We start from the raw sequence: 27,196 nt of genomic DNA on the forward strand, positions 1-27,196 counted from the left end.
CTTTTATTTTGTGATAGTACTAGAGCTTGAATCCAGGGCCTTGCCCCCTCACTTTCCCACTTCATTCACAACTAGAGCTCTATCACTAGAACCACACTTTCACTTCTGGATTATTGCTGCTTAATTTTGGAGATAAGTTTCTTGTCAATATTTTCACTCTGACTAGCTTTGAACTCTGATCCTGAAACGACATGAGATTAGAGCCACCAATCTCTGGCTAGCAGCTAAGTGTTCGTATAATCATTACTGTTTCTGTAGTTGAAATTTTGTGTTTTTGAAATAGTAGATAAAATTCTGGACTCTATACTATTTCACTTGTTTTCTGTGCATTTTTGGCACTGGTACTTTATTGAGTAATTGTATCCTCTTTATTTTGTGAGATAGTTTCTAGTACCTTCTTTGTTTCCAAACTTCTCTGGAATTTAGTCTCTGGAACTTTCAAGTTGATTTCCTTATTGAGAAAAAGTTTAGAATTGTTTTGTTATGCCTTCTAAATTCCTTTCAATATTTGGTAGAAATTTTCATCTCCTAGTTAATAAAATGTTCTGTATCATTTGGGAATGTTTACTGCTTTGTTCCTGAAGTTTCTATGTATTTCAGTTTGCTATGTTGCCATCTAGAAAGAGATTTTTATCATTAGATTTTATAACTACATACCCTCGATATAAATAAAAGCAATAAAGTTTTTGTTACACTTACTAGATTATTAGTCACTTTCTCGATTTGTTTGTTAAGGTATTTTATGATTGGAAGGATCATGGTGGATATTTGACAGAAAAAGCACATGCTCTAAGGAAACAGAAGGGGGGAAGAGTAAACAGGTTAAGTAACTTTGCAGATAGTGCATCAAAGTCTTCAAGCTGTATACAATTTCTCAACAAATTAAGACAAAACCAAATTAAGGAGAACTAATGAATAAACAAAAATAACAACTTATTATATGCCATGAAGGTCATCCTTTTTGTGACTTGAAACATTTTTTTCATCCAAGGTATGCTCATTCTTTGTTTTGAAGTATCTGGGGGGATAATTAATTTGCTTGAAAAGCAGGCAGATAAATTGCTTCAAAATTAATGTCAGTGCAGTCGGTTATAAATATAGTTCAAGAATCATAGGAGACACAGCAATAGATAGGAAAACAAAAGATTGTCTCAGCAAAGCAAGATTTACTTCTGCAAAAGGGTGGACGGACTATCAGCCAAAAATCTGGCAAGCAAGTATACACAGCAGGAAATCTGCCCTGATACCCATTCCTAAAGCAACAGGCCTGAGCCCTCTACTCACATTGGTTGAATTCAGGCTCACAATCTGCTGGTGATTGCCTAGCTTGAATAGGGCAAAATGTATTTACATAAGGTAATTTTGAAATAAGCTTAACAAGTATGCAAGTAATCTTAAAACATACCTACATCCTCTGTTATTTCTTGAATAGTCTGAAGTGTGTCATGATTCCATCTTGAAACCAGTTTAAGGCAAAACTTCACATTTCAAAATACTTTCTTATCCCAAAGTAGTTCCTCTTTTCCTTAACAAAGAGCCAGGGCACCAGGCCAATGCAGGAATTTTTAAATATTACACTTTGATAGAAAAAAAACGGTTTTTCACAATTTTCTCCTTTTATTTTCTGTTCTTCAAAATCTTTTAACATTAGTCTTCATATAACTTAATCTCACAATACCCAATTAAAGACATTGTCCCAATCATAACCATGAGACAGTAGAGCTGAGGTCAGCACTCCCTTGCAGAGCAAGGGAGCAATTTACCTTTGAATTTTTAGTTGTTAGTCTCTTTCAGGATTGTATTTTTGAGGATGAAATTACAACCTTCACCCTCCTAATTAAAACACCCCCCTTTTCCTGCTAGAATAGTATTAGGAGACATTCAATTTTCCTATACCATTTTCTAGAGGGTTTTAATTCTTCCTGGCCTTTGACATCATGAAGTCTTTATTAGACCTTGAAAGCGTCAATTTAAACCTGGAGGCCAAATGACTCACTGGTTCAATTTTTGTCTTTTGTGCCCAAAAACATTTCCCAAGGGACTCAAATTTCTTCCAGCATGAATTAGAGTTATGGGACAATGACTTACTATACTGACTTAGCTTTAATTAACTATGAGAAATAGTAGTAACATCCTTTTCAGGATTTGTTGCCCCAAGCTATCTTGTCTTGGAAGAGGGCTATCATGCATTCCATGCTAGCAAAGATCTATGATCCATTCCAGGGGAAGGAGACAATCTGAGGTCTTGTCTGCCAGTCATACATGCATAAAATGTAAACAAAATATGTTATCTATTCCAGCCAGGCATTTGTTTCACCATACCCAGTTTCACCAGCTATGACCTGTCTTAAATCATTTACCCCCAGTATGTCTCAAAATGGCAACCTTGAGGCCTAACTAGGACCTCTGAGCATTCCATAGTAGTAGACCCCATTAATTTTAAGCAGAATTTTCCTACAAGATTTGGAAAGCCAGTAAGAGGAATTCTAGCTCATGGTACCTAAACGTGGAAGGAAGGATCCTAAGTCATGGAATAGGGATCTATAACCATAAACAAAGGATCACATTTTTTAAGCATCCATATTTACCCGTTGCACCACTGGTGATTGTTAGTTGACCATTCCACATTACTCTTAACCCTAGCAGGGAAGAGGGTTCTAAGACTTTAAACTTAAGTCTGGAAGAGATATTGTTTTAAATCCCTCTGTCTCTTTCAGTCATCCTATTACTGGATGCAGATGAGGGTTCATGAAGTTTCCCCCTTGCCATGGGGTCCATGACTCTGGTCATAGAATAAGAATGTCTGGAGAAGTTGTAATGGTAAGAAAACTTGGCAGAGCTTTATTGAATAAGTAAGGAAGCAGGCAAGAAGACAAGTAGACAAAAAGCAGAAAGACAGAAAAGGGCAGAGGCACAATCTGATAGAGTGTGGTTGCACTCCAAAGGAGAGAAACACAGCTCTCTTTCACAAGGTCTATTTGTATGGTAAAGTCAGAGAGTTAGGGGGTCCAGTGTCAGTTATGTTTATACCTATCCAAGAGGAAATAGCATCCAATTTTACAGCTGTAAGAGTACTGAGAAGAACCAAGTAAGGGACTCTTTTATCTGGATCAGGTAATTTGGACTTCGAAGCCACTTTTGTATATCTGTTTGTTGCAGCCTATTTAGCACTCTGGTCATCAAAAAGCATTTCCCTGGCTGACTGAGAATCTGACCTTTAGTGACCCTTACAAGGCATAACAGTTACCTCTGATGGTTGCCAGACAGCTTTTAGTAAAGACGACAATCTCAAGTGCATGTTTTATTGCTCAAGTCAGAGCAATCAATTTAGACTTGGGGTTGCCTATGGCCTCTTTACATGAGTGTATGAGATCTATTAAGTCTAAATAGCCAGGAATCCTATTTTGAGACTCCAAAAGAATGTTTTGACTTACTAGCACTCCAGCCTTACCCTGTTTTTCTCACCAGGTGAATTTATGTGTCTGGTGCCAGTCCAAAAATTTACTGCCAATGAGAGGGCCTTGAGCAGATACTGGAGACTGGGATTTTTTCCTCTACCTTCTCCTGTGACTTTTAAAACATCCACTGATTAGCCAACCCTAGCATTTTTAAAGCAACCATAAGAAGAAATAACAGGTAGCAAATTGACAAGGTTGTAAGTTCATATCTAGTTAGAAGGTAGAGAAGAATGGGTATTAGATAGGCATGCTTATGAACTTTTTATTTGCCTTTACTTTTTTAGTACATTTTTTTCTTTCTCCCTTTCCTTCTTTTGCTGGTCCATGATTTGAACTCTGAGCCCTGGGCACTGTTCTTGAGCCTCTTTCTGCTCACTTGAGCCACAGTGCTAATTCTCGGGGGGGGGTTTTGAATAATTTCATGGGCAGTAAGAGTCTCATGGACTATCCTGCCCAGCATCCACCGGCTTTAGTCACCTTTCTTTTTAATTATATTTTATTGTCGGGATAATGTGTAGAAGAGTTAGTTACATTCATGAGGTGTAGTGGGGGGTACATTACTTCTCAAACCTCGATACCCCTTCTCATGTTTTTGTCCCCCTTACCTATTTCAAATAAACATACTAATTCAGATAATCATGAGATTAACCACAAGTGGAAAAAAAAGAGAACAGAAGTAACTACAGAAGCAGTAACAAGGATAAACCTCTTGTTTCATTAACCTAGAGTTCATTTTGTTTAGGCTCATCCTGTACGACTTTATGTACACAGCTTTTGAGCTACTGTGAATCCTCTCTTAGGAAAATCCTAAATGTGTATTATTACAAATAAAGGAAACCATGGAGCCTATGTTCCTTTGTAACTGGCTTACTTCACTTAATATGATTTTTTCCAAGTCTTTCCATTTCCTTATGGATGGGGCAATGTCATTCTTTCTGATAGCAGCATTGTATAGAAGTACCACATCTTCGTGATCCAATAATCTACTGAGGGGCATCTGAGTTGATTCCATATCTTAGCTATGGTAAATAATGCTGCAGTGAACATCATTGTGCTAGTAGCTTTAGTATGCCCTTGTTTCTGGACATTTGGATAAATACCAAGGAGAAGGACTGCTGGGTCAAAGGGGAGTTCTGTTTAGTCTTTTGATAAACCTCTATACTACTTTCCAGAGTGGTTGAATGAGTTTATACTCCCACCAGCAGTGTAGTAGCAATCCTTCCTGGCCACATCCCTGCCAGCATTTGTTATTAGATTTCTTGATCATGGCTATTCTAACTGGAGTGAGGTGGATTTCTTGTATGGCCAGATATGTCAAGCATTTCTTCATGTGTCTATAGGCCATTGTTATTTCCTCTTCAGAGAAGTTTCTCTTTCAGTCTTTAGTCTACCTTTTAATGGGATGGTTGTTTCTTTGAGAATTTGTTTTTGAGGGATTCAATTTTTTGAGTTGTAGGTACATTTTAGGTATGAGGCCCTTGTCTGTTGTGTGGCTAGTGAAGATCTTCTCCCATTCTGTGGGCTTTCTATAGGGCAAGCACAGTGTGACTTTATTCGGGATTTGACATTATCTCCTTTTATCTGAGCAGTTTTCCCCAACTGCCTTTGATGATCCCACATTGCCCAGATGAGCTTTGTCCTGGTAGGTCTGGTAGGTCTTTTCTCTCTGCTAGAAAAATGTCCCAGATGGAGGTTTTGCTACTTGCTCTGGGACAAAGTGTCTTAGTACATTCAGTCTCATGATGGAGGGGAGTGAATGGCAGATTGTCAAGAGTCTCTGCCAATAGACCCTTTTGTTTCCATTTTGGGCAATGAAGAGATGAATAGAAAGTTTTTAATGTAGCTATTACCTAGAACTTCTAAGAACAAAAGTTAAGTTTGAGCAATAAATACCTGTGCCATTTATCCTTCTGTGGGTCTGACTGTAAATGCTGCAGAGAATCAAGTCTGTAATACAAAAAAAGACTTTAACAATTGTCATTATCACTGTTTTAGAACTAAGCAATTTATTTATTTTAATTGTACATAGCACTTTAGTATGCTAATTAAGATTGTGAGCACTGTAACTATTACTAATTAAAAATTAGTAAAATGGTAAATGACATATTTTTGCAAAATGCATGGTAGAAAAACAAAACCTTAAAATAATTTTCTAAAAACAATATCTATTCTTACACAAAGAAAACTAAGAACAGAATATGCTTAGGTGACTTTTTTTTTTAGCAAGGCACACTAGCATTCAAATAGGCCTTTGAACACTCCCTAGATGAGCTTGTTTCCAGAGCCTACAAAGAGAATTGGTGGAAGGGAGAGTGCCCACACCAGTTTTCCAAAGGGAAAAAGAGTCACTTCTCCTCAGTTATTTCATAAATGTAAGCCCTGGTGGCTCATGCCTGAAATCCTAGTTACTCAGGAGGTAGAGATCTGAGCATCACAATTCTAAGCCAGTCTGGACAGAAAAGTCCCCCAAGAATCTTATTTCCAATTAACCATTCAAAATCCAGCACTGTGGTAAGAGTGCTTACTTTGATGAAAAAGAGGCTCAGGGATAGCAGCCAGAACAACAACAAAGAAAGATAATAGAAGTCCATAGTAGGGTCTAGCCACTCCCCATCCTGTGCCAAGAGGGTCATTTAACTTACACAGTGCTATAATCTCTATGAAATTTCTTTCTTTCTTTCTTTCTTTCTTTCTTTCTTTCTTTCTTTCTTTCTTTCTTTCTTTCTCTCTCCCTCCCCCTCTCCCTCCCCCCCCCCTCTCTCTCTCTCTCTCTCTCTCTCTCTCTCTCTCTCTCTCTCTTTCTCTTTCTTTCTTTCTTTCTTTCTTTCTTTCTTTCTTTCCCACTTGGGCCACAACACCACTTCCAGCTTTTTCTGTTTATGTGGTACTGAGGAACCCAGGGCTGTGTGCATGCTAGGCAAGCACTCAACCACTGGTCCATGCTCTCAGCCCCTATGAATTTTCTTAAAATTTATAACCATGTGACCAGTGGCCCTTACTGTTTTGTGTTTTTGTTTTTGTTTTGTTTTTACCCAGTTTTTTTTTTTTTGCCAGTCCTGGGCTTGAGCTCAGGGCCTGAGCGCTGTCCTTGGACTTTCTCAAGGCTAGAGCTCTACCACTTGAGCCTGAGCACCACTTCTGGCTTTTTTGTATGTATGTGGTACCAAGGAATCGAACCCGGGTCTCCGTGCATGCTAGGCAAGCACTTTAATCACTAGGCCAAACTCCTGGCCTTTACCCAGTTTTATACTATAGTATTTTACACGTCAACTTATACTGAGGCCAAATTATATTACAGAGAGATTAAAGTTTTTTTTAAACCCTCTTTTTAAATCCACTTTTTAGAATACATTTTAAGGGGGAGTTTTACCACCCATATCACCTTCAAGTTACAATGTCCTTCTGTAAGAGAAAAAAGGAAATAGAATGGGCATAGCCTTCGAACTCCTTCCTAGGGATGAATAAACTGCACTTCTCAGCTCTCTTTGAAGATAGACAACACTGGCCCATGCTATGATTGTCATGTCTGGATGAGTGAGTGTCTCCAGCTCCCAATAGGGGCTAACCTTTTTTCCTCAGGCATTCTAAAGGGGATTCTAAGTCGAACCACATTGCTTCTGATTCCTAGGCCAAGCTTTTTCTTGATTCCTTCTGTCACCAGATGCAGGTGAGGACTTGTAAAGTTTCCCTCTAAAAGTAGGGACTCTTCACTTAGGGTCTTGACTTCCATCACAGAAAGAGAATTTCTGGACAAGTCAAAATAAGAATATTTGGCATGTGGCTATTAGATCCAAACAGTACAAACAGGACTCAATATTTGCATACTCAGTGCTATGGACATGGTACTGGAAATGTAAACACAACTACATAGACATAAAAATTTATGACTCTATAGACATAATGTTTTATTACATAGATTAATATGTATATATGAAATACAAACCCTCAGCCTAAGTTAAATTATGTTCTAAAATCTAAGTGCCAGTGATTGTATATAGAGATTCCCTTCTTGAATACTTGTTTGTTAAATACGTCATTTGAAATATGATGTAAAAATCAATGTTAATAAATTCTTAAAAAATTGGCAGAGTAAGCAAGCACACAGGAAAACAGACAAATGAGCAGACAGACAAGCAGAAAGGCAGGAGCACATGCAACATGTTGAGTGTTGAGTATGGGTACTCTCAAAGGGAGAGACAAAGAGCTCTTTGGCATCGGGAGGCATTTATAACAATAAAGGTAGAGGGCCTGACTTAGTTATTCAAAGATAGTTATTTGTCTTTTCTCTCAATCACTCTTGATGTTATATTTACTAAGTTCTTGGCTCTAGTTTATTCTTTATTTTAGGGGCATTTTCAGGAAGGAATGGATCCTGCCACCAAATAGATGCTAATCTTTAACATAAGAAAAGGTGTCTTGGCTCCTAGAAACAAAGATAAGTGCTTCCATTTTTCTAAATACCTTTTAAGTTGCCTTCATCAGCTATCATTTTCCATAATGTATCCTGACTTGTTTTCCTCTACAATAACTTTTGTCCCTTAATCTTAAGAGATGTTTATGGATGAATATTCTCCTGTATTTCAGCTTGAGTTTTTGAATTCCTAACAGCCATTTACTGTAAGGAAACTGAATCATGATGTTGTCAGGATAGAAGAGAAAGTGAACTCAAAAACAGGCTTTATTCAGGAGTGAAGCCTGGAAAAGGGTGATCAAGTCTTCTTCAGCATAGCTTAAGGAAATGGCACATCCCCCTTACAATGAAATATATTAAGCATTACAAATATTACAAAGTAATATTAGGGGCTTCCACATCACACATGGCCTTGTTTTCAGACTCTCTTCCAAGACCCTAGGTAGAAGAGCAAGGGGAGAGGAGACGATTTCAGTGTGGTTTGCAGCACGGGTATTTTGTAAGATATGGCTGTCAGGTAGGAATTGAATGCTTATAACTTGTCATTCCTGACTCTGGAAAAGCACAAGAAGCAAGGGGAAGGGGGAGCCATTTTCTTTTTTTCCTGGCTACTTCCTGCTTATGTTAATAGGAGTTAGGGGTCTTAGAGTCAGGTTTTAAACTTTCAAGCAGAAAAGATGGCTTTGACAGGCTCCTGAGTCACTGCCTAAGAGATAGCTGTTGTGCAATTGATTAGGATCTTTTCTGTGGATTTGACTTGAATGCTACAGAGGATTAAATCTGCAATGACAAAAACCTTAAGAGTAGTTATCTTAGTTGTTTATAACAACTTTTTAAACAATTTAATTATTTTTATTGCATACTAATTAAGATGTACAGCTTTGCAAATGCTTTTGTAAGGTGAGGTACACAAGGACCCAAGCTTGCTTGGTGGTTGTTTTTTTTGTTGTTGTTTTGTTTTGTTTTTATTTTTCAACTTTGTGTCCAAAGTGACTTATATACATGGGAAGCACAGACATATTAGTAACAATGCTTTTACATCTGCATGTTAATTTTGACCTTAGGGGGAAATCTTACGGACAATTATATGATAGTTTTGCCATTTTATAAGTGCTCTCATAAATTCAACACATACTCACCACCATCTGCTACTTACTTACACTGAAGTAGGGACGCTTACTCTATAATTAGAGCCATCTTGATCACATGGTGGATGATACAATGTTGGGTGTAACTGGAGCCATCTTGTCTTCACGGTAGAAGCATGGAAATCCCACCTCCCAGGTGATGAGCCTGCCTGAATTCCTAGAGGCAGCAGAAGGACTTGACAATAGGTACTACTAACCTGCCAGTCTTGGGTTGTAAACTCTCAAGTCCTTTCTGACACTGCCCCCTATGTTACCCTATTAAGGTCCAAACCAAGTCAGGTACCATTTTTAGAACATGCTTCATGCTCCTGTCCTATCAGCTCTCCATTGGAGTTGATCTGGTTTGTTGTTTCTTTTTTCTCTGATTCGTATGGCTGTTTTCTAATAGTGTTAAGCCCCATGGGGCTGCAGACCTTTGTGACATGAGTCCATCTGCCATTCACAGGCCTTCTAATAATCTCCCACTTCAAACTCTCAAAATGTGACTTCTCTGTTTTCCTACCATACACCACCACTTGCTACTTGGCCATTCTGTGGTTTCTTAATTTTTCCATTTTGGAACAACATTTAAGACAATTATTACTTCCAATTCCTCTCTATCTAAAAAACCATTTTTCTGTTTCTTCAGTTCCCTTTTCTAAGTCTTTATACTGTTTTATAAGTTCTGACTTATAAAAACTCAAGACATTCCTTTTCCTTTTCACTTCTTTATCTTATTACTGACTTTTTTCCTTAATTTGTATTTTGAAATAACTCTTAGCAAACTTGGAATTCAAACACATAGTTTTAGAAAATACTCTGTATTTTTGCCACCAACAAACAGACATTTTACTCTTAGACATAGGTAACCAAGAGCAGAACATGTTTAGAACACAGTTAGCAAGGCTTTCTGGATAATACAACACAGTGACCCTTGGTGATACACTGCTAAGTCATCAGAGTCCTTAGGCAAAGTTTGTGGTAAACTGTAAAGATGCCAGCTTGGTAAACTTGAATGAGGAAAAGGTGTTCTTTTGCTTTTTACTTGAAGTAAGACACTGAGGCTAATGAAGGAACTGAGAAAAATTCTAGAAATCTATAAATTTGACCCCTCGATAAGAGAGAAACTAGCACTAGAAAGAATATTTTCTAGGCAGCTACTTTCCCAGTGATCCTGTTTTTTGGACACACCCTTGGGGATGCCTTTGGTGGGGGCAAAAAAACCCAAGCCTCCTCATTGTAGTTGAGGGAGGGAGAAATCCAGATCTGGCTGTGCTGGGGTAAAAGAAGGGAGCAAGGTCTTTGTTCCCAGAGGCATTCCATTTTCCAGTGTCCCTTGTGCACCACAAAATAAAATAATTATTTGTTCAGATTTTTTATATTTCATATAGCTACAGTCCAGATGGGTAATGTGCAATTTGCTCTGCATGCAGATTGTTTTACATAGTGGTTTCATTTGAGAGTAAGCAAAGAGCACCTATGTTGGGATTTGCTTTGCTTTTGACATAGATTATTTTTTTGTATTGAATTAAGGGATAAAAATGTTTGAATGTGCTTCTGCTTTATTAGATACTTGTTCCAATGTAAAATCTAATATATACTGCTCAATTCTTTATAAACTGAAAGGCTGTTATAAGACTACTTTTAAATAGTTTTTTTTTTCTCTAACTTTTTAGAGGTAAAGACTGATATGTAACTACTCAAAAATGTTTAGGGGAATCTGTCACTGGATGTAGGGGAGCATCTGTAAAGTTTCCTTTAAAAGTAGGGACTCTTCACTTAGGGTCCTTAACTTCAATCGTAGAATAAGAATTTCTAGAGAAGTCATAATGGGCATAAGACCTCCTTGGTTCCTGTCCTTGTCTCAATTCTGGCACCCACAGTGTACCATGCCCACTTCTCTTGTCTTTTTTTTCTGTTTGTTTATTTTCATCACTGAGTTTATCTCTGGGTGGAATATATTAATTTTACTTGCTTACTTCTTAGTCCCTCTCCTGCTGTCAGTGTATCACCCAACACAATAGTCCTCCTCAATGGGTTTCTTTCCTCCTTGACTTTTTTTTGCGGGGGTGGGGGGGAAAGAGGGGGTAGGTCATTGAGCTCTTCAGCTTAAAATTACCACTTGAGCCACAGTGCCACTTCTGGTTTTCTGGTGGTTAACTGGAGATAAGAGTCCCATGGATATTAGTGCCCAAACTAGCTTTGAACTGCAATCCTCAGATCTCAGCTTCCTGAGTAACTAGGATTATAGGTGTGAGCCACCTGGCACCTTGCTCCTCCTTGATTTTCTTCTGTGTGGCTTCTTGGATCTGTACCAACTCCTCATAGTTTTAATATTTCCTCCTTCCCCATTGTTGATACTATGTTAGGTGTCCATGAGATGATTTTTGTAATCTCATCGCCTGAGCACTGTCCTTGGGCTTTCTCAAGGCTGGAGCTCTACCATTTGAGCCACAGCACCACTTTGGGCTTTTTCTATGTATATGGGTGTATATGTGCATTCTAGGCAAGCACTCTACTGCTAGGCCAAACTCCTCGACTCTAATCTCATTTTTTAAATAGTACTATTGTCTAACAAAACCTTCTTTGTTTGTTGTTTTGAGTTAGAGTTATTTAGCCTAGTTATTATTTAGCCTAGGCTTGCCATGAATTTTTAATTGTTCTGCCTTAGACCCCTGCATGTTGGAAATACAAACATTTCTTACCTTGCCTATTGGTTTTTATTTTTGAGGCTTATTGAATACTGATTTACTGATTTTTGTATACATTGTACTTTTATGCTGGAAATGGACTATTTTTTAACATAGGGATATGAAGTTTCTTCAAGTCTTTTCACTGGAAGTTTTGTAGTTTATTACTCAAGTTTAGAACTCCAATGGGCTGTGAACTCACTTTTTTTTTGTATAAACGTGAGTCACAGATTTCTCTTTTCTAACTATATGTTCAGTTAGTCTGATATCGTTTATTGCTATAAAATTATTCAGCATTTAATAATTATGGTTTCAGATTAAAATAGGCAAGCATATGAAATACCTTCAAATCTTTTCATTGAAAATTTTTAGCTTAGTGGTTTCTATTTTGAATTCATTTTTACATAAGAGAGACAGAGATCCAACTAGTGTGACATCATTTACTACAAAAATTATTTTATATTCAATTTACTTTTTCTCAGTTTGACTGACAATTCTCCATGCAAAGCATTTGGTCTATAGGATTTGGGAAACCACTTTAACTAAAAATGGATTAAATGTTTATTTTATTTAGTTATTTCTTTTGTAGGTTTTGGGTAGTTGGAGCTTTCAAGAGATTGCCATGTTATTTGCTTTGTTGAATTTACAAGTATGTTTTTATTATATGTGACTCATTTGTGACAGTTGTATAATCTTAACCTCTAAGAAGTTATGTCTTTTGTTTACAACAGTTTAGAATGATAAAGAAAATAAGAGAAATGTTTTCTGATATTTACCTACGCATTTACAGTTTGTTTGGGCTGGTCCAGTTTTTCTTCTGGTGTCATTTTCCACTACCACTCACAAATTTATTTCATTTTTAACTCATTTCTAAGTATCTTCTCTACTCCTGTTATTGGTGAAGCATATTTTTTCTGGATACATAATCTTTATTGGAAGTTCTTTTATTTCAACTTTCTAAAATTGCCTCACTACAGTGTTTTTGTTTGTTTGTCGGTCCTGGAGCTTTTTATATATTGAACCAGCATCACTTCCCTGGAATGAAACCAAATTTATTGTAGTGATTTTTTTTATTGTTGAATTCAGTTAGTCAATATTTTACTAAGGAATATTCCCTCTCTGTTCTAAAAGATTGGTCTGTACTTTTTGTTGATTTTTGGTACAGTTTTGATATCAGTATAATTCTGGCTTCGTAGAATGACTTTGCTAGTAATACCTCACAACATATTTCATTTTTTAAAAAAAGCTTGGGAAACTGATGTTTGTTCTTTCTTAAAGGTATTCAGTAATTCATTTGTGAATCTTTGAAGTCTTGATTTTCCTTCATTGGTACGTTCTTTGTTATTTCATTTTCATTAGATCGCATTATTCTCCTAAAACAGTTTATATCATCTTGGCTCAGTTTGCTAAGGGCTTATTTTATGTTTTTTCGAAGAATGTTTTGTTTGATTCTTTGTATAGTTTTTTTAGCCTCTAGTTCATTTATTTCTTCTTTAAATGTTTATTATTTCTGCCTCTTTATTTCTACCTCTTCGTTATATTGATATAAGCATTATAGCTATAACCTTCCCATTTAGAGAACCACCTTTGTTGTGCCTCAAAATTTCTGTTATGTTGTTCTTTTTTATTAGATTCTAGGAACTTTTACATTTCCTCTCTTACTTCTTTGATAATCTACAGGTCATTCAACAAAGTACTGTTCAGTCTCCATGAGTTTGAATATTTTCTCTGGTTTCTTTTGTTATTAATGTCTAATTTTACTACATTATGTCTGATAGTATACTTTTGCTTGCAATGATATAATTAGGTATTGAAATCTCAAAGTATCATTTTGCCCAGGGCCTATGTGTTTGTTTGTTTGTTTGTTTGTTGTCAGTTGTGGGGTATGAACCCAAGTCCTGGGCCGCCCTGTTCCTAACTTTGTTTGCTCAAGGTTAGCACTCTATAGCACTTTGAGCCACAGTGCCATTTCCAGTTTTCCCATAACCAAATATATAAATCCCATGGACTTTACTATCTGGGCTGGCTTTACACAGCAATCCTCTGTTGTCAGCTAGGAATAGAGGCATGAGCACCAATACCTGGATGTTTGTGTTTTTAAGGCCAGTAGTGCTTATTTGACAAAGTTGGATTTTTTGAAATGTTTATTCCTTTAGAGTTTTTTTGATTAATATGAAATGACTTTTATCTCACAATTTTAATTAAATATACATATTACTAGTCCAGCCTGTTTGCTTGCAAGGTTTTTTTTTCAGCTTTTTGTTGTAAAGAAATGTTTGTTTTTGTCACCTAGATGTAGATAACATATACAAAATAACATGTCACTGTACATCTTTGGGTAGAAGGAATTGAATTCATTTTTTTTTCTTTTAAGTAATTGTGCAAAAGAGTTTCAATTCTCTCTGTCACAATGAGTATAATGCATCTTGATCTTTACCACACCTTTCATATTCGCCTACATCTTTCTTTGTCCCTCAAATTATGTAGTTCCATTTTTACATAAGTATGTTAAATAAAATTACTGCATTTGACCTCCATTTCATCTTCTCTCCTTCTCTTTTCTCCCTTCACCAAGAAAAGGCATTTCAGATCCTTGGTATTTGTTAAATGGTTCATTAATTGTTCAAAGGAGTTACACCTTTAGAATCTTCCACTGAGTTTATAGGAAACTTAAGTGAGCTAATGTTGTATATATGCACATACCTTTTTATATAACATATCTATTTACATGAAAGAAACCTGTGTTACTTATTTCTCTAAGCCTGACTTAATTCACTTTAACACTATTTTATGGGTCCATTTAATTTCCTGCAAATGACAGTATCCATTTTCATATATATACACTGAGTATTAACTATATTTTGGTCACTTGTGGGACTTGAATTCAGTGCCTGATCACTGCCTTGTACATCTTTGTACTCAAGACTAGCACTCTACCACTTGAGGCACAGTGCCACTTCCAGTTTTTGAGTGGCTAATTGAAGATAAAAGTTTCACAAGGACTTTTATGCTTGGACTGGCTTCAAATCATGATCCTCAGATCTCAACCTCCAATAGCTAGGATTATAGACATGAGCCACTGGTGCCCTCCTTACACTGAATATTAGACAAAATTTGACCACCTTCCTATCTTCGTTTGTTTATCCTCTCCCCATTGGTTATCTCCTACCTACTGTTTCCTGATACTCATTCTATCAAACTGTTAGTTTTTCAATGAGGTTACACCATTGTCTCATCTCCCATGGATGCTCCAGTCTTCAGAAAGCATGTATACACACATTTGAGTTTGTATATACCTGAATGATGCGAGCCTGCCATACTGTTCTTTGGGTTCCATCTGTCTACAGGCATCCATGCCCATCTCCTATCAAACAGTACTTGCTCTCAAGTACATTTCCAATTTTATATATTCCACAAACAAGCGAAACTAATAAAATTTGGCATGGAGGTAGTGCTTCAAGAAAAAGAATAAAAAATTATAAACACAAAATTCTTACCAGCATGCAGATAGTATAAGAAGAAGAAAATACTGAACTATATTATTGATCACTAAGACTCTGAAATAAATACACTAGAAAATAGTTAAAGAGGATTATGTAAAATGCTAATTTCCATAAGAAACAGCAGCAGGTGTGTGAGCTGCTGGCAAGAAAAGCAAGATAAATTCTCCGAGGCCATAGTTTGTTAGAACCTACTAGGTTCTCATGTCTTTATTTCCATCTCATGGGGTCAGAGACAGCTTCTTAAAAAAAATGGTGGATTCAGCTGAAGGATGAATTGCAGGCTTAGAGACCAGTAGATTTGAGATCATTGAAGGCTTCAGAAACAACCTAGAATGCTATGTGACTTTATCTCGATTTACAAATCGATACCCTGGAGGAAGAGTCTAATGAATACATTGTAGTTAGATCAAACTACAAGTGATAAAAACAAAATAGCAGTGGCATGACAAAGAAGCTTGTTTTTACCTTACATAAAGTAGCAGCTTGATAGTGTTGGGATGGATGCTAAGGCACTAATTATATTAGGTGCCAGGGTTACTTCTATCTTGATTCTTGTCTTGATTTCATGCTCTACGATGGCAGCACAATCAAAAGATAAAAAATAGGCTAGGAGTTTGGCCTAGTGATAGAGTGCTTGCCTAGCATGCACGTAAACCTAGGTTTGATTCCTTGGTACCATATACATAGAAAAAGCTGACAGTAGTGCTATGGCTCAAGCGGTAGAGCTCTAGCCTTGAGAATGCCCAACGGCAGTACTCAGGCCCTGAGTTCAAGCCCCAGGACTGGCAAAAAAAATGATAAAATTGAAGAATATAAGAACCATGACTATGAGAAATTATATGTTTCAAAAATAGTAATAATCTTAACTAAGCTAGTCACTGGTGACTCATACCTATAATCATAGCTACTCAGGAGACTTAAGATCTAAGGATTACTGTTTGAATCCAGCCCAGGTGTGAAAGTCTTAAAGACTCTGTCTTTAATAACAGTCAAGAGGCCAGATGTGGAGCTCTGGCTCAAGCAACTAAGAATCAGCCTCAGCCTTAAGGAGGACAAAGTACCCAGAATGTCAGTTCAAGCCCCAGTTCTCTCTCTCTCTCTCTCCTCTCTCTCTCTCTCTCTCTCTCTCTCTCTCTCTCTCTCTCTCTCTCTCTCTCTCTCTCTCTCTCTACACACTAGATAGATAGATAGACAAAGGTGAGATCTTTAGGCTCTTCTGACAAGTAACTATATATTTAGGTGCTATTCTGACAAATAACTATATATTTAGGTGGTAACTAAGTTGACCACATTGAGAATAAACCCAATAGATCACATGGAGAAGTTTCAAGACCTCATGAAAGAAGGGTTACTCTCAGCATGCAATAGATGGTTTCTCCTTCTGCCACTATCTGCTTGCAGCTCTGTGTAAGATTGAGTCAGCAGTAATTGCATGTGCTCCCAATCCACAGCAACCACAAGAGACAGGAAAAACATTGCGATTATTTTATGTCTCTGAATTCTAAGATAATTTGTTAAACCAGTAGATGACCTAAATATGCTATATTTTCTTAAAGTTTTTGTTTAAATTTTTTTATTATAAAGGAAATGTACAGAAGTGATGTGCTAAAACAGGTAATGAGTACATTACTTTTTGGACTATGTCATCCCTTCCCTTGATCCCTCCCAACTTTTTCCTACAGTCTCCTTTCAAAAATTGTATATTTCAATTTCAACTTAGTTTCCAATGAGTACAACTGCTTAACTTTTAATTTTTGTTTTTATTATAAAGGTGATGTATAAATGGGTTACAGTTATGTAAGTCAGGTAATGAGTACATTTCTTTTTGGACAATGTCTCTCCTTCCCTTGCTATCTTCCAGTTTTTCCCTCCCATTCTCACCCACAAGTTGTATAGTCCAGTTTAAATATAGTGTCTGGTAAGTACCACTGCTGCATTTGTTCACACTTTGCCTTTCCATTACTGTTCCCCTCTTATCCCCCTAAAGACAGATAAACCAGCAAACAAGACAAAAAGAACAGAAAGCAATAAAGAAAAAAATCTTGTTCCCATTTCCTGGGATACATAATATTTTATACTCTAATCAGAGGCACATAGGCATTGTACCTTTGTGTTTCTCCCCTAAGAATATCTCACTGTGTCTAGAATCTTGTATAATATACCACGTCTTGTTATGTTTTAGATCTAGCTTCCACACATGGAGAGAAAACATGCCATTTGTCTCTCTTAGGTTGGCTTATATAACTTGATTTGCTCTAGGTTAATCCATTTCCCTGCAAATGACATATTCTTTCTGATGGGTTTGTAAAAATTTCATTGTGTATAGGTATCACAGTTTTTTAATCCACTCATCTGTTTAAATGCTATATCTTGAAGTCAGTTCTCCTTAATAACACATAACTACTGTGTAAATATCCAGTACTCAGTGGTATCACCACAGCTAAGCTGCAAGAGTCTGGGGTAAGTAATCTGTAATGCAAGACCAGGCAGCCAGCTGTAATCCTGTGACTTGAGGGAAAGGAAACTATAGATAGTAGGGAACAGCTTTGTAGCCTGCTGTAGCAAGGAGAAGAACTCTTTACTGGTACTGTTATATGAATACAAAATACTAATTTTAATGAAATAATTATTTAAAGATCACTTTAGACTTTTCAAGTCTATACCAATTATTTTCAGGAAACAGCTCTTTTCTGGAATTCATTGAAGCTTAATAGCAACATGGCTAAAATGTTAGGAAATGGCAGATACAGTGGCAGTCATGAAAAGATTATGAACTAATCTAAAATTTCTCTTTTAGACTAAGCAGAAAACACCACTTCTTCCTTGCTAGCACAACACTAACATTCCCAAGCTTGCAGTAGCTTGGTATATTCTCTCTTCATTCACTGGTATACTACTCCTAAAGTCCTTGAATATATGAAATGATAGAGTATTGATACCACAGCTTGAACTCAGGGTGCTTATAAATGGTATTCTACAACTTGAACTATACCTCCAGGTAAGATTTTTGCTGGTTAATTGGGGATGGAATATCACATACTTTACCTAGTGGCTATAACTTTACTAGGAGTAGTGGCTGGGAAACTGCTAAGAGATCCAAGACAGGGATTTAACTGAAAAAGTGTTGGCATGATTAGATGGTTGTGACTTTCAGCCCCACTTTTTAACCTCTAGGATGGGCAGAGAGGGATGAAGTTTATAGTGACCATCAGTGGCCAATGATTTAATCAATCATGTCTCCATCATTAAACTTATTAAAAGTTAAATTAATAGGATATATAAGACCTCTACATAGCTGAATACTAGAGAGAATCCTAGAGAGAAATGTACCATGGGAAATAATGGAAGCACCACTACTGCATTTGTTTTGCATTTCTTCTGTCTAACTCTTTTATCAGTATTGTATAACTAAAGTGTTTCTGTGAGTCTTAAGAACCACTATAGCAAGTAAATTGAAGCCAAAAAAAAGCTATGTAAATCCCAGTGTGAATCAGATGATCAGAAGCATGGTCCTTTACCTGTGCATTAGCCAGTATCTGAGACAGGGACATTCTTAATGTGACTAAGCCCTGGACTTATAAGAGCTAATCCATTCTCCTGGTAAATAGAGTCAGAATTAACTTGAATCAGAGAACACTCAGTTTTCCCATTGGAAGATATCCTATATCAGAGAATTGGCTGATGTTTGGTAGAGAGAAATGTCTTCATTTCAGTGAACAAAAGGAACCGAAGGTGTGACATAGAAGTTGTGGGGTTTACTGGGAGTAGAGAACAGGAAAAAGACATTTCTTCCTAGGCTTCCCCCATTTCCTACAGGAAGGTCTTAAATTCAACCCCAGTATTTCACTCAGTATATACTACCTCTCATCTTGTATAAAAATCAACTCTAGGGCCTGGAGTGTGGCCTAGTGGTAGTGTGCTGGCCTAGCATGCACAAAGTCCTATTTGCTCAGGAGCCTGAGATCTAAGAATTACAGCTCAAAGGCAGGAAAGCTTGGGATACTTCTTCTATTTACTACTTTAAAAAGCTGGAAATGGAGTTGTGGCTCAAGTGATGATAAAGCAACATCCTTTAGCAGAACACACTGAGATAGTATCCAGGCCCTAAGTTCAAGCCCAGGGCTAGCACACACGCACATACACACACCACTTCCAAATGGATAGATCAATATCTGAAGCTTTGAGACTACTATAGGAAACAATTCAAAGTTGTAAGCACAACTGAATAAGAGTCCAATTGCCCCACAAATGAATTGACAAACTAAACTTAAATTTTAAGTTTCTACACATAAGAACTAATTGCCAAAAACAAAGAGACAAACTATAACTAATCAATTGACCAAGGAATAATATCCAGAACACATACAGAGCTCAACTAAGCAGCAAAACAAATAGCCAAAATTGGCAGTAATGCCTTTAATCCTAGGTATCCAGGAGGCTGCTATCTGAGGATCACATTTTGAGGCCAACTCTGGCAATACTTTTATCTCCAGTTAAGCACCAAGATGTCAGAAGTGGAGCTGTGGCTCAACTGGTAATCTGCAAAACAAAACAAAAGAAAAAATCAGCTCAGGAACCACAACCAGGCCCTGAGTACAAATGCCAGGACCAGCACAAAAGAAAAAAGGGGAGGAAAGAAACTAGCCTAATGAACCAATGGAGAACTGAGTTGGACACATAATTCTCAAAAGGAAATAAAATACAATGGTTAATAGACACTGAGACAATATGGAGTTTTAAAGGCCCCCTTTCCCTCTCTTCATCCTTCTGCCTTCTTCTGGCACTTGTTTTCTGTTTCCTAAACATGAAACAAGCTTTGCTTCTGGATCTTTCTTCTTCTTGGCATGGAGTGTACCCAGTTGCCTTTTAGTCCAAGGCTTTAAAAACCTTTTACAGATCTTTAAAAACATGACTATTCTTCCTCCTAGGGAAACACCTGTCTCCACAGTATGATCAGGGTATCTTCTATAAAAGTTCAGCACTGGCTAGCATACATTAGACTCCCCACCTGCTGCAGTAGTTCCAAATCAGGAACTATTTATACTTTATACTTATTGAACTTAGAATAAGCCAAGAAAACATAAATATATAGATATTGAATTATGATTAGAATACACAATAAGATACAATTGTGTTCCTAAGAACATACTCCATGCCATCTTTTTCCAAGGGTAGTAATGATTTGGTTCATTCCACTGTATTGTTGGACTAGTACCCAGATTTCTGGAATTCCAGCACAGCATTCCTTTGTATAACTTGCCATTCTTTTCATCACTAACCAACTAGGAAATCAGTGAAAGCTGTACTTTCACTGGTAGAAAATGAGCAGAAAAATGCACACTGCCTTCTGACATTAACACCATAGAGGCAGATAACAGGATATATGAAGAAGTAAAAAAATTGAGAGGCTTCTCTTGACAGATCACAGTGTGCCTATAATAAGTAGGGCATAAATATGCATTCCATTTTATAGTCACAAAGGTACTTGAACCCTGAGTTCATCTTGTACCAGGTGCCATGAGAGTTCTCTCCTAAACTTTTGTAATTCTAGCAGACAGTTTCTGTACTCTCAGACATCTCTATTTCTAGGCTTTTTGATATTCAGATACTGATCTAAAGCCCATCTGTTGTCCAGATGTTAAGAGAGTCAATTCCGTCCTCTTGGCAAGATGCCACACTCCTTGACATGGTCCTTGAACTGAGAATCACTACATATCATGTAGCTCACACAGCCTTGGTTCTTTAGTTTTGGGGAGTCTGGCCTCTCATACCACATTTACAATAACTTGTAAGCCTTACAGAACGTCTTGGTTTCCTATCTATAATTGAATAATGGAAGTGTCTAAATCATGACTTGTTGGTGTGAGGAGAAATTAAACATGAAAGTGAAGAGCATAAAGTCACTTAGAAATCAAGATTTTCTTTCCATCTGTGGTAATATGAATCATAGTACATGAAACATACACATTCTGGATGAGGATATTGAACTGGATAGGGAACACTGCATCTGACTAAAATTACTTAGTGCCTGGTAACAGGACAGAAAGATGAAAACTAGCATTGATGGACAGACATGAGCCAACAGTAGCAGATGTGTTCTTAAGATATTAAGACCCTAACATTGTCCATGGCTGTGAAAGAAGGCTTCATAGAGGAGCTAGTGCTCAAAGCCTAGGCTGAAAGAAAACAAAACAAGTTGGACACAGAATCTCAGGGAAACTGAATCACAGAAGAATATTAGCTTGACCCTGATCAAAGTCTGCAATCCAAAGGACTCTGAATCATCTGGGACATGAAGTTTACCTGGCTAAGGTAACTACTTCATCTCTTAGCAGAAAGATGTTCTGGATGAGTCTAAAGGGAGTGTATAGGTCCTATCTGATCATTAGTAAAGCACTACGTAGTGGCCAAGTGGATGTAGATGGTGAGGGGAGAAGCTATAGGTATAAATATTATTAAGGCAGTTGCTAAGGCAAGAGATAGTAAACGACTAACTTTAGGCAGCAGTAAGCAGGAAGAAAAGGGAGGAAGGGAGGGACAGGCCAGCCCCAGACTCTTAGGAAGACATGACATGGTAATTATACAATGTGGAGTAGAGTAAGAAAATGAAGAAAGCTGAGCACTGTGGCTCATGCCTGTAATCTTAGCTACTCTGGAGGCTGAGATCTGAGGATCATGGTTCAAAGTCAGCCTAGGTACAAAAAGGACCTGAGACTTATCTCCAGTTAACCTCTAAAAAAAGGGAAGTGGGGCTTGGCTCAAGGGTGGGGTGGTAGTCTTGAGCTGAAGAGTTCAGGGACAGCCAAGATCAAGCCCTATAACTCATAGAAAAAAGGAAGAAAGACAAAAGAATAATATTGGACTTCTAAGCAAGTTTGGATGAGCTTTGAACTTCTACTTTAAAAGGGTAGTCTCAGTGGTTTGGATAATTGACCTGTGGGTCTGGAGCTCAATGGGACTGATTAGAAGAGCTATGAAGACCAGGAACATCAGCACTCAGGAGGATGGTGGAAAAATGATTGAGGTTCAAAACTGGTCTGGGCCACATAGCAAGAATGTCTCAAAAAAAGCAAAAATAGACTTGGAGCTTATATGTAGTTAAAAAAATGAATAGAGACTGCTACTATGGAGGGGGGAGAGGAAACCACAAAGAGCAGGTGCTGTAATACAGTACTTAAGGAGCATGAAATGTAGCAATATAGAGTAAAAAGTAGCCAGTGGCTCAGCAGAATACTAAGAGGCAGTTTGGGGGATATATAAATGCAATTTCCACAGATTAAGAAAGAAATGAGGTAGAGATTAATCTTAATTGACCTTTGAGAAACTTGATTTGAAGAATAAAACTTACATAAAACTTACATAGTAAGAGTTGGAATCTAGTAGAAACAGATTATTCTAGTTAAATAAGTTAGTGGAAGAGGAGTGGAGTAGAACATGTTTAATTTCTGGAATTTTCTGCAGACCTCATTTTAGCTTCTTTGCTCACATGTCCTCACAGCTCTCACCTCCAATACGTCAGCTTTACTGATCCTCAGAGACATGACCTTCACATAATATGAACCCGTCTACCTCAAGACTCACAAACCTCAATTTTAGTAAGTGATACTGTCCCCTCCTGTCCCCTGAGGCTTCTGAGGGTGGTGGCTACAGCATGAAGTGGGCAGTCCTAGGTGGGGGGTGGGAGGTGGAGGGGAGGGGGTGGAGGTGGGCATTTGATTCCTGTGTTTTCACAGTTGATCAATGGTCCTGCACAGGTACACACTCTACCAGCCCAACTCAGCCTGGCATGACTGAGAAGCAGTTTATTTTATTTCATTTTAATTTAATTGAAATGCAGTGCTTCTAAACAATCAAAACCAAATGGCCCCTAGCACTGAAGCAAAGCATGGGCGTTTAGAATGACAGAAGGGTCCTCAGGAGGGGATCTGGTGACTGTCCTTAAGCACAGGAGACAGATGAGTGAGGTCTCCATGGAGAGGCATGGCAGGATAGTCAGGAATGAAGACGTGCATGAGAATGAGGCACAGCACAGAGAGAGTAAGCCTAAGAGTCCTAACATTGTATCAGATATGGAAATAGGGCAAAAGAAGGCTTGTGGACACGGCACCAACGCAGAAACTAGCCAACTCCAAAACCTCCATTAGACCCTTTGCCTTTCTCCTAATCCCTGTGCAATTTAACGAAAGGATCCCTCATTTTCAGAGGACTAAACTGAGTTGTCCAGGACATATATTGAGTGTGTAGCAGACCGAGTCTTTCTAACGCTCAACTCCATATGCCGTCTTTCCCAGTGGCTGACCAGCTCCACTAAAGAAAGGCAGAGCCTCGGAGTGAAAACTGAAAGTAGACGATGAGTAGGCAGAGGGAGCCCCAGAGGAGGCACCAGCGAAGGGAGAAAAAGTTGTAGCCGCAGCCGGCCTGGGCTTTCAGCTTGGAGGCCTCCGAGGTGTAGGTGGTGGCCTCCTCCTCCAGCAGCTTCTCACTGGGCTTCCAGTGCACGATGCCCTCCTGGCAGGCCTCGCAGAACTCAGCGCGGTGAGACCCGCTGTTCGGGCGGCTGGCCACGTGGATGCGGTACTGGCCCCCATCCTCTTCATAGCACTGCTCGCGCAGGCTGGTGATGAGGTTGTCCACCAGGCTTTCGATGTTCTCTTCCAGCATGCTCGACTCGTCCAGCCGTGCCGTGCCGCACTCGTAGCACAGCTGCTTGAAGACACGCATGCGCACCGAGCCTATGCGCTGGGCCCGGTCCAGGTGCATGTGGAAGAGGATGACCACACTGGCCGACTGCCAGGTGTGCCAGCACCAGGAGCAGTGGAACCTGCAGAGAGGGGAAGGAAGATTGGAGAAGGTGAGTCTCCCAATAATAGCCTTCCCTGGGGAGCACAAAAAGGAAAGGCTTATGTACCTGACCCTGGAAATAGAAGTCCACTGTTTACCAGTCTTCGAGTTCATTAGTGCTCCAAGGCAGACTGCTAACCACAGCCTCTTGGTGAACCCTCTGGGGACCAGAGCAGCCTCAGAAGCCTGGCCCTGGGCCCACCTGGCAACCAGCAGTGCTTCCCATGCCTTTCTGCAGCCTCAGCAATTGTAAGCCTCACACGTGCCAGGCTTGCACCTGGACCCTGCACAGGTCACTCCCCATCTCTGAGCCTCATTTCTCATCTGAGCAATGCAGTGAATGGCCTTCTGCTGAGCCCTCCTGTGGTTCTGAATAAGGGGGATGAAACCCACCATCTGACATGCATCTCATTTAATCTGAGGAGAAGACATGCGAAGCACAAATCCTAGTACCACTGTCGATCCTTAGACTATCGTTAAGATTGATGGGCAGTGACACACAGACTACCAAATATGGCCCCTCTGCCTTCACAAGGAACAAGTTCCTGTCCACTGACAGCTCACCTCTTGAGTCCACTCTAGCCTTGTTAGTGAGGAAGGAAAAAGTGGTCTTGGGTCCCTAGTCTTTCCACTCCTCTCACAGACCACCCACTTACTAACACACATGCAGTGTTGTCTAACCTGTACCCCTTGAGCTCCAGTGAGCTTTTGTGGTTGAGTTTCTCTGCTGAGAAACATTGTGGGCTCACAGATTACCCAAGAGCAGAATAAAGGCTAGGCATTCTAGACTCCTTCCATTTTGTATCTATGTCCTTTTCTCTGAGCCATTCTATCCTGTGGTTACTTTGCAGTCATTTTGGAAGCCAAGAAGAAGTGAACAAGAGATCTGACTACTTGCCAATTGTCAATGATTTTCTATAAGAAGGCTTCAACTAACCAATCTTAATACAATGAGCTGTCAGACTACCTCTGACCCAATTGTGTTCACCTCTGACCATCCCTGAGTGTGTTTGTGACTGGCGTGTACCCGCTCTCCTGCCTCTGAAGATGACTGTAGATGTACTGAAATGATTTCTTTCTCATGGCAAAGTTTTACCATGTAATAAATACTTTTGTGACCTTCTTGATGTCTCTTACTTAATGGCAAAAACTCATTCAGCCCCACACCCAAGTTTACAGCTTTTACACCCCTCCCTTCCTTCAGGTAGTTTAGCTGCTTCACACTTTCAGGCTTCTCCATCTTTTAAAATAAATCAGTTCAGACTTATTTCCTTTCTTGAAAGCCACATTTCAGATTGTAAATGTAAAAACATGAGATCTGGGTGAGCAAGAAATTAAAAATCATAATCTGGGTGAAGTAGCTCAAACATGTCATCTTAGCTTCTTGGTAAGCAGAGAATGGAATGACCGGCCCAGACAAAAAGTCTTTTATGAGACTCCATCTCTACCAATGGGTGAGTGGTAGCTTTTGACTATTATCTGTGCTTTGGGGAAACCCATGATTGCATGAAGTAGTACATGACTCACCTTCAGTGACATGGGGAAGCACAAGTTAGAGAATTGCAGCCCAAATATAAAGTTGAATCTTACTTTGAAAATAACCAATGAACAAAAAGAGTGGAGGTGTGGCTCAGTCCTGCCTAGTAATTGCAAGGCCCTGAATTCAGTCCCCAGCACTACACACACACACACACACACACACACACACACACACACACGCACACACACAGAAAGGAGAGAGAGAGAGAGAGAGAGAGAGAGAGAGAGAGAGAGAGAGAGAGAGAGAGAGAGAGAGAATAGTACATACAGTTAGAGCCAGTGCCCAGCTCTGGTTTTCATCAAGATGGGTTGAATCTAATGTACATTGAAAACAAGTCTTGAAACAAAGAGCACAACATAATCTCCCAACCCATAATCTCTCTCTTCCCATTCAGCACTGTTTTGCATCATGAGAGGCTATATACATATACATACATTTCTGAATAATACAGACTCCACATCCATGTATAGCCCATACCTCCAAGGCACAGCTGCTTATGCCTCCTTAAGCCAAAGGCCCCTGAAGACTGTGGAGGTCTTGTAGGTGAGCCTGAGTCAGTTTGGGTAGGGAATGCCTGGCCTCAGTCCCAAATTGCAATCCAAAAGAAGGTGAAGCAGGTGTGCCTCAAGATCACCTGGCAGTTGGGAAGGTGGAGAGAGCCCTTAGAAAACAGGGCTGTGGGCCTAAGGACAAAAAGGAAGCCCTGCTTAAAGCTAAGTTTTTTGGTCACTGATAGAGGTGAAAAAGCTTTGAGTGATAATCTAGGACGAGCCTCTCATTTTGCAAGGTTTGATCTGAGAACAAGGCAGGGAAAGGGACATACCCACTTTTGCAGAAGTATGTTCTATCTCTCAGCTGGTGACTAGAGCATTTTGTGTTCAAATTGCCTTTAACGGACTGCATAAACAAACCCAGGCCCCAAGCATAGGTCTGCCTGCCTCCAAGCACGATGCTCTTCCATTGTGCTGTACTCGTCTCCTTACTGCTTCAACATCAGGTGCAGTAGCTCATCACTGAATGTAGAGAACCAAGACCAAAGATGGAATAGAACTTGGCTAGGGTCATATAGGAGTACACAAGATAGCTATGGTTAGAACCAAGGCCTCTGTGACCCTCCTGGCAGTCTTTGCTCTTCCAGGGCTGACACTGGGGGACTAACTGCAAGCCCATGCTCTGATCCTCTTTGGAAGGCATCCCAGGGCTGTGACTAGGGGCTCTTTGTGTAGCCCTCTCCCACTGGGCCTCTTACCTGCCTGAGGCATGCTGCTCCAAATACTGCTTCCAGCCAGGAGCCAGCTCATTTGGCTTGAGGTTAGGATCTATGATGAGTTCCCAGCTGTCAGCTGGCTTTGCTACCTCCATCTTCTCATAGAAGACCTTCTTCCACTCACAAGTCGTCAGGCTGGTAGACATGGTGCTGCCTGCAAAAATGGAAATCTGTACCCTGCCTGAGTGAGAATCCAGAAAGAAGCCAGATACAGGTAGGGCAGTGCAGTTTGTGAAAATCCCCATCCACAAAACACAGTTACTGCCTTTGTTGCCCTAGAATCTGTTGCTATGGCAGCCAGGTGCCCTGCCATGAGAGATGTGAGTTTGGGGAGGAGAGAAGCCCCAAGGGGAAAGTCC

At 39.2% G+C, this 27,196-nt stretch overlaps 1 protein-coding gene and 1 long non-coding RNA gene across 10 annotated transcripts in view; one reads left to right on the forward strand and one right to left on the reverse strand.

Annotated features, from left to right (window-relative positions):
- Nucleotides 1–25,152, forward strand: part of LOC150069090 (uncharacterized) — a 100,043-nt gene extending 74,891 nt beyond the window's left edge. For 8 of the 9 annotated variants that reach the window (XR_016537398.1, XR_016537404.1, XR_016537405.1 and 5 more), the window contains 3 exons: nucleotides 22,688–22,784; nucleotides 23,848–24,040; nucleotides 24,882–25,152. This is a non-coding gene — a long non-coding RNA (uncharacterized LOC150069090). Of the gene's footprint in view, nucleotides 1–17,986; nucleotides 18,188–22,687; nucleotides 22,785–23,847; nucleotides 24,041–24,881 lie in introns of all 9 variants that reach the window. The other variant, XR_016537407.1, reaches the window with a different exon arrangement.
- On the reverse strand, nucleotides 23,497–26,983 carry Rtp2 (receptor transporter protein 2). Its single transcript, XM_090343693.1, has 2 exons — nucleotides 26,820–26,983; nucleotides 23,497–24,010 (listed from the first exon to the last, which is right to left on the reverse strand). Exons 1-2 carry the CDS (start codon nucleotides 26,981–26,983, stop codon nucleotides 23,497–23,499), a joined length of 678 nt encoding a protein of 225 aa, XP_090199819.1.
- Between the last annotated feature and the right edge of the window lie 213 nt (nucleotides 26,984–27,196).

This window comes from Megascapheus bottae, chromosome 1, assembly GCF_031878675.1.
Source record: "Megascapheus bottae isolate mThoBot1 chromosome 1, mThoBot2.hap1, whole genome shotgun sequence".
Lineage (NCBI taxonomy): Eukaryota > Metazoa > Chordata > Mammalia > Rodentia > Geomyidae > Megascapheus > Megascapheus bottae.